This window comes from Quercus lobata, chromosome 12 (assembly GCF_001633185.2).
Source record: "Quercus lobata isolate SW786 chromosome 12, ValleyOak3.0 Primary Assembly, whole genome shotgun sequence".
In the NCBI taxonomy this organism is placed as follows: domain Eukaryota; kingdom Viridiplantae; phylum Streptophyta; class Magnoliopsida; order Fagales; family Fagaceae; genus Quercus; species Quercus lobata.
This window is the reverse complement of record NC_044915.1, coordinates 36811072-36819352: the sequence shown is the minus strand read 5'-3', so window position 1 is coordinate 36819352 and position 8281 is coordinate 36811072. Positions and strand designations below refer to the sequence as shown.

The window sequence follows — 8281 nt, the reverse complement described above, 5'->3', positions numbered from 1 at the left end:
AGCTGATCTGACAAATCTAAAATCAGAAATAACAACTAATCAAGAACAAGGAAAAAAAATAGAAGCCAATATGACCCTTGGTTGCATGCACTCTGCAGTGAGGAGGAGGAGTAGCGGTGGCGGTGTGGTGGAGCAAAGGCGATTTCTCCTTTCTCTCCATGCGTGTCTCTATGTGTTTGAAGATAATGACACCAAAAGGCAAGAAAAATTATGTGAAACGTATCACAGAGAGAGCTAGAGAGTTTATGGAATCAAGTAGAAAAAGAAAAGAAAAAAGAAAAAAAGAGAAGAAAATGAGAGAGCTGGAGAAAGAGTGAGGGAGCTTCTGGAATCAAGTGGAAGTAAAGAAAAAAAAGAAAGAAAGAGTGAGGTAGCTTCTGGAATCAAGTGGAAGTAAAAAAAAAAAAAAAAAGGAGAGGATGTACTAATGATGGGTATATGTGTGTGGTGGACAAAATGCAAGAGAAAAAGAAAAAGAAAAAAAGGAAACGTATGGATGAAAGAAAAGGCAAAAAATAAGAAATCACAATTTAAAAATAATACCACAATATTTTCACAATAAATTTTAAGTAATTAGCTAATATTGATGGGTAAAAATATAATTTCAGTGGTGGGTTCAAATTAGAACTAGTAACAACTTTCCATATAAGATTTTGTTATGATTCTTGTGAAAGTATTGCAAAAAATATTGTGGATGTAATATTTTTTGTTGAAAAATATAATTGTTGAGAATGAATAGAAAAAGAAAAAAAAAATTTTGATTAAAAAAGTGAGTAGGCAAAAGGTAAATGTCAAACAGTACAAAAATTTGCCTAACTTGTTGGAGATGCTCTTATATATACATTGTCATTTTTGGTAATTTACAACTCAAACCGCTACTTTTATAAGCGCTAGCCAAACACTCAGCTTTTTCAAAAATTACTTTTTAACCGTTTTTACCAAACACTCAGCTTTTTGAAAATGCACTTTTTCATTATGCACTTTTTGAAAACTCAACTTTTTTATTATGCACTTTTACAAAAAACCGAACCAAACTCACCCTTAAAATGTTTCTAAACATTGGGGGATTGGTTCTAAGTTCTAACTATTTTCTAACAATTATAATATTTTGTTTGTGACTTTTTATGGTCTATATATATTGTTTAAAGTCCCATATATTATTCCAATCTAATGAAATCTTGTGGGTTTTCTGAATTTTTCTAAAGTTGTTATTTCTAAAATTCAATAGGCTTGGTTGTATTTTGTGACGAATTTATAGTTACTTTTTAACTTCTGTGGGGAGACAAATATTGTCTAAGTACAATGATTTCATAGTACTTCTAAACCATTAGAGTTCTCTTATTTATTCATTAAATTTTTACATGTTTTCTTCATTTTTTACTCTTTTGATCTCCAACATTTATTAGGTTTGAATCTTAGTTGTTAGTTCTCTACTATACATGATATTGTTGAATTAATGGTTGGTTCGTTTCAGCTGTGTGCATGGCAATGTGTTGTAGTGTTTGTACAGTTTGGGTGTTGTTACTAGCTTTCTGTACTTTTAACACGATAGTTTTGCGTGTTTGGTGATAATTTTTCATTCATTAATAAATAAACAATAAAAGAAAAAAAAACCCTGTAAGCCATTTCCATCATGCACAGATTAACGTTGTCCTCCATGTGGTATGATACACTTTACCATAGCAATTAGCCGTTGAATTGCTACCTATATATAAATCATAAATGGCAACAGGAGTTACAGGATGTTCCCTGCCTAGATTTTTAATACGAAATAATGTATTTGTTATATATATATATATATATATATATATAGAAAAGTTAACGGATGCTTAATGTATTTGCTATATAATGGTTTTAATATTTGGCCTTAATGTATTTGCTATATAATGGTTTTAATATTTGCCAAGTATACATACAATCTCTCATATCGTTATATGCCAAATGCATGAGCTTTAATTAATTTATATATTGATTAGCCTAATGATGCACAACTACCACTCTCATATATAATGATAGAATACGATCAAAACTTGCTTAGTATATATATGATTAATTTAAACAAAAAAGCAGCTTTCTTGATGTTGCCAATTGTTGTGGTGTTTTCCATGTCGTTGGCACCAACTCTATATTCTATAATCACTGGTGGAGTCCCAATTCATCCATTGTACGACCTAAATGTAAATATATAACATGCATATATGAATTATATATAAATGAAAATCTTATTTGACATGATTGCTATGACATAAGAAACTTTGGTTAGCATCCAACAAATGGGGTAGGATTAGGTGGTGAAATTTTTTGCTTTCTCGTTTTAATAGGAAATAAGGAGGGGGGAAGAAACCTAACCATATCCTATTTTTCTATGTTGCTTTGACAACCACGACTATTTGATCTCAATAAATCAAAGTCTAATTACTCTAAAGCAGCCTTCTCTCAAAAATATACAAGTAATTTGTTTAGTCCATTAGGATAACAACACTTGCGTGTGAGAAATTAGCTTCACAATGAAGACTTCATAAATAGGTGGATGAGTTAACTTAGCAGTCAATGTCTCAAAAGAAAAGAACTAGTCTAATCTAACCACTCAATAAGGAAATAAGATTTACCATACTACGAATTCCATTTTCTTTAATCCTAAGGAAATGGTAATTAAGAACTCTTGAATATCCAAATCTTCTTCACCTATTCTGATTGCGATTTGTCATAACAAAGCAATCACAATAATTATTATTGATGAGCTATTTGCAGTAAACCATACCCAAGTGGACAAGTGTATTTAGGGTCCGTTTGGAACAGCTTATTTAGTTGAAATTGAAATTTTTTTGTTAAAAATAGAAAAAAGGTTGAAAAATAAGCTTAATAGTACAATGAAATCCATAAATAATAGAAAAAATAAGATAAAATTGCAAATAAGTTGAAAATTTCAGCTCATCCCAAACGAACACTAAGGATCTGTTTGAATACCGTTTATTTTATTGAATATTGAAAACTGAAAACACTGTAGAAAAATAATTTTTAAATGTATGAATAGTACTGTGAGTCCTAGGTTTTTTTTTTTGAGAATAAAGTACTTGCAAGTCCCGCGAACAGTGCACGGGACCCACTGAAAAATCATAATTTTGCTTTCTCTTCCTGCACAGGACCTACAATGCACGTGAAATGCTCTTCTAAAAAAAAAAAAAGTGAAACGTAGACGCAGACACAGGTGCTTTTCAACATTATCCAAACGAAGGCTAAGAGTATGTTTGGATATCGCATATTGCTAAAAACTGAAAAGTGAAAATATTGTAGCAAAATAATTTTTAAATGTGTAAATAGTACTATGGGACCCAATTTTGAAATTATTTTTTTGGGAAAAAAAAAGTATTTGCAGGTCCTGTGAACAGTGCATAAGACCCACCATTGTTTTAGCTAAACGCTAGAACGCACGTTTTCCGTGCGTTCCAAATGCACACTAAGTGTGTGTTTGACATTGACTTAAAAAGCCAGCTTTTTTTACTATGTAACTTACTTTTACTACTATTTATGGGTCTCATTGCACTTTTTGGTACTATTCATGAGTCATACTGTATTATTTTAGCTACCTTCTAGCTTTATTTACAGTATTTTCAATAAAAAGTTTTCAATTTCATCTAAATATATAAGCTATTCTCAAATGGACCCTAAGTAGACTTAAAACAACAAACTAATTAAGCTAGCTAGCATTTTTCATAGGCCAAAGCATAATGGTGGGTGTTTTCTATTTACAAATTATATTATATAAATCATACAAATTGATACAAATTATATTATATAAATCTTACAAATCGGTGTATCAATTTTTAAATAAAAATAAAAATGTATTTATTATACATTTATACTATTGAATATTTTTTTTTTTTATTTCAACCCAAAATACAAAGGAATATTTTTATATTAAAATTAGAGTAATATTTTTTACACAAAAAACTGTTTTACACAATATTCTTACACACACCCCAAAAGCAATTAAAATCATGACTTCATTTTAGTTGTGTTTAAGATTGTATAAAATAGTTTGTGTACACCAAATTTAACCCTTAAAAATTATATTATCCCAACACTTGCAGGAAGGTAATATCCGAAAGTCAAAATGCAGCAGCTGGGTAGCCCACGTGAGAACGATGAAAAGTCAAAATGCAGAACTTAACAAATGAAAGTTTAATCTTCTGCCCCCGATATCATGCATGGCCGATGGCCTTTGCACATAGAAAATTGCTCAAGCAATTAAAGCTTAATTAGAAAACTTTCCGAATAGGAACCAACCCTTTGCACTGATGACTGATGGATTTCAGCCTTCCCACATTTACATTCTAATGTCATCTTGCGGCATTTCTTACAACTATACATCACTCTAATGGAAATCCATCTCTTGCAGCCAAATACATCTCTACTCTAATGTTAGAAAAATAGGTCCGTACAAAAGTGTTTTTAATTACCAACTCCTAGACCTGGAATAGTTGCTTCTCTGTTGATCAAAGATTCAAAAAAAGAATAGTTGCTTCTCTCTCTCTCTCTCTCTCTCTCAAGGCCAAAAATGGAAGTTCAACCAGATAAATCATTTTGCGTAAGATTTTATACCCAAAAAAAAAAAAAAATCTTAGATATCTTGGCATTTTGAACTATTTTGAATGGAAAATGATTATTTTGTACTATGAGAAATATTAGTTTTTTGTAATTTTTTTAAATAATGTTTGTGGACTTTTTCACATTAATTGTGTAGTTGCTTTCCACAAAATATATGAATGTTATGAATGAGAGTTTTATTTCATATAATTGTTTTGATTATAAGAAATATTATTGACTTTTTGTACTTACAAAAACACCAAAAAAAACATTTTCCAACTCATTTTTACCGTTAATAACAATCACATGATAAACCAGTTTCTAGAGAAAAAAAATCATTGAAACAAATTAACCGTGCATTAGTTTCGTATAAATCTAAATCCATACTGATAAGGAAGCTAAGCGGATGGTCTTTCACACCTGGCTGGCTGATAAATGCAGACGGAAATATATATAGAGTAAGTTCTTGATTAGTTACTAATAATTACATGGAATTAAACATAACAAAGGAATAAAATAATTCTTGTCTGCGAATGCCATTATAGCAAGTTCTCTGCTGTCTGCTTATGTAAATCATGCAATATATTTTATTCATTAATTCACCAGATTTTCATTATTTTCTCTGGGAAGTAGCAGTACCAAAATTCTTTCCTCTACAGACCCATTGAATATTACTATCAGAGTATCAGCCATAAACACAAACTACAAAGCAAACAAAATGCAATATCAACAAAAAAGAGAGATGGGGGGAGCTTAGGAACATGTTTCTTTTTGGGGCGAGGTTGACATAGAGTAGTTTTAGATTGGATGAAGCACACAACTCAAAGTTAAACTAGTACAATCATACTATCCGAAGACTATATATTGAAAGATAAGATGTATATATGTGTCATATACATGCATAGAGATGTATTTGTGTACACATGCGGTTGATGTGTCTATCTGCAGGCATTAAGTGTTTACAACCAACAAACATAACACTCAAATAAAAAAAATAAAAAAACAAAAACCAAGAAAAAGAAAAAAAGGTGTTTACAAACATAGAAGGGTGATGCAACTCCAAACAGTCCAAAATGAAAGAATTAACTAAGAAATCTCATGCATAATAGGATCTTCAAAAAATAGTTCAGGCCAAAATGACGAAGCTCCACCATAGCTAGAGGTACTACTACTAGCATCTCCAGGATTGCTTAAAGACATATCATCAGTCATAGTTGAAATAACAGGAGTCGGAAATGGGAAAACCAAGGACGAGTCATCATGTGGGTTATCTCCTTGGCTGACCATTGTAAAGTTACAACCTTGACCCATCTCACTATTCAAAGAAGTCTGAAAATTGAAAGGGACTTGTGGGTCTGACAAGTGAGCTAATAAGCTTGGGTGGTGGAGTGGTTGAAAGGTAGTATTTCCAGGAGAAAATGAGGATGAATTCTCCACATTTGACGAATTTAAAACTGGGTTTTCTTTGAAAGCAGGAATTGAGCTCAACAAATTAAGAGCCTCCATGTCTGTGATGTCATTTTGGCCATAAGAGTTGGTGGTTATTGGAGCCGCGGATTGGAGAAGATACTGTAAGTATTGAATCTTAGCCAACTGCACAGCTTCTGCCTGTAATCTCATAGCTTGTTCATCTAATGGGTGATGATCCACCATCAGGTCTCTAAGGTTAGCAAGGGCTAAAAGATGGGGCAAGCTGGAAAAGAGGTCAGTTCTTGGTTGATGGGTCATTGGATCAAAACCCATTTGAATCAGCTTCTTCTTCAAATGTGTGTTCCAGAAATTCTTGATTTCATTGTCAGTCCGGCCTGGTAGGTGCGTCGCAATAGCTGACCATCTTGTGAACAAAATGCAAATAAAAGTTAAAGTCGTGATCACAATCAAAATATATAGGCAAAGTTGGGACTTTTCTTTTTTGAAGTTTCATAGAAAAAAAGATTGAAAGAATTAGTACTTGTTTCCAAGTATGGAATGGAGATGTAGAATTGACTGCTCCTCTTCTTGAGAAAATTTCCCTCTCTTGATATCTGGCCTCAAGTAATTTGTCCATCTTAACCTACAACTCTTGCCACATCTGTTAAGACCTGCCAAGAAAATAAAAGATTGTAATAAAGAAAAGCCTTGAGAGAGAGAGAGAGAGGTGGGTTTGTAAATAAAAACCTGCAAGTTTAGGGAGGGCTCTCCAACTTCCATGGCCATGTTTTTGGATGTATTGAACAAGCTTTTCATCTTCTTCAGGAGTCCAGGGTCCTTTCTTAAGGCCATTCTCATCACAACAAGGAGACCTTCCCATGGGGATCTGTTCCTATATCTAATTATATTTGATTTCTTTTTGCTACTGCTTCCCTCTGTTTCAAGAAAACCTCGGGCTTGCTATTTATATACAATCATCTGCCTGATTCTGGTCGTTGATTATTCTCAACTAAAAAATCTCTCACTTTTTTATTAGGTGGACTGTGGATCAAATTGGAACGAGCTTACTATCACATCTGGTTTCATACATACTCTCTTCTTCTATGAAATGACAAATACATCCTTAAAAAACTATTTTTTGTTAATCACTTGACTCTTAGCCGACATGAAAAAAATGGGGAGGGGAGCTAGCAGACTTATTTTCTTAGAAGAGTTGTGTTTGCACTTTAAGTTACGAACTTACGATTTTAAATTTCAAAACCATGACTTAAAGATATGAATTCTCTTGTAAATTGCAGTTTATGTGTATTATGTATACACTTAATTGTGTTCAATAGTCATTATCCTTCTTAGAATACGAGAGAGAGAGGTGCAATGATCAATGTCTCAATAAATTTTAATAAATCTAGTGACACAATATTTTTTACAATTTTTATTTAATTGTTGAGATAATTTTTTAAAAGTGATGTTATTCCAATAAAAATTTGCCATCTTAATTAGCAAGTGGGAAAAAAATTGTACCCCTAGTACTATTACTCAATAAATTTTAACCAAAGTCAGCTAATTAAAAGTAATAAAAATGCTAAAAATAATTTGTTGCCCCACCATTTTTATCTTTCCAACTTGTTTAACAAAATTAAAAAGAAATATAATTCTTGTAGCCAAACAAAAATTCTTGTACACAAATTATTTTTGAGAGAAACAAACTAGCTACATATATATTTACTTGCTCAAGAGTCTTATGGTTCAATTGCAAAGTTTAGTTATTTTGTTTAATGTACGACTCTTTCAATCGTATTATTTGGAAAAAAATTTGGTTACAAATTTAGTTGTAATCTAAGAATTAAAATCCCATTAAAAAATTAATATGATTATATATTTTAAAAATCTAACTGTTAAATTATATATTTTTAATAAAAATGTCAAATTCCGTGCAAATAATATATTATTTACAATTCGATCCATAAACTTATTTTTTTATATAATTTTAGACTACAAAAAACTTAAAATTTAAAAATTTGTACGCTCTATAAGAGATTTTATGGAAAAGTTTAGATTGCTTTCATTATTTCATACTAGTATATAACCCATGTGCTCTTTATCATAAGATAATGCTAAGACACTAATCGATTTTTGATGTAGGCGGGAATTAAATTTCAAATATCTTATTCAATTATCAGATATTTTTCCAGTTAAGTTAACTAAAACCTATATCTTTTGCACAACATTAACTCATATAGAGCAAAAAAATTTAAAAACTTAAATATAACACATAGCGCAAAAT

The 8281-nt window shown here is 31.2% G+C and overlaps 1 protein-coding gene across 1 annotated transcript; it reads right to left on the bottom strand.

Annotated features, from left to right (window-relative positions):
- Nucleotides 1-5449: 5449 nt before the first annotated feature.
- Nucleotides 5450-7004, bottom strand: LOC115972034 (transcription factor MYB93). The gene is made up of 3 exons (XM_031092168.1): nucleotides 6745-7004; nucleotides 6539-6668; nucleotides 5450-6421 (listed from the first exon to the last, which is right to left on the bottom strand). The coding sequence occupies exons 1-3, from the start codon at nucleotides 6875-6877 to the stop codon at nucleotides 5674-5676; spliced, it is 1011 nt and encodes a 336-aa protein (XP_030948028.1). The 5' UTR covers nucleotides 6878-7004; the 3' UTR covers nucleotides 5450-5673.
- Between the last annotated feature and the right edge of the window lie 1277 nt (nucleotides 7005-8281).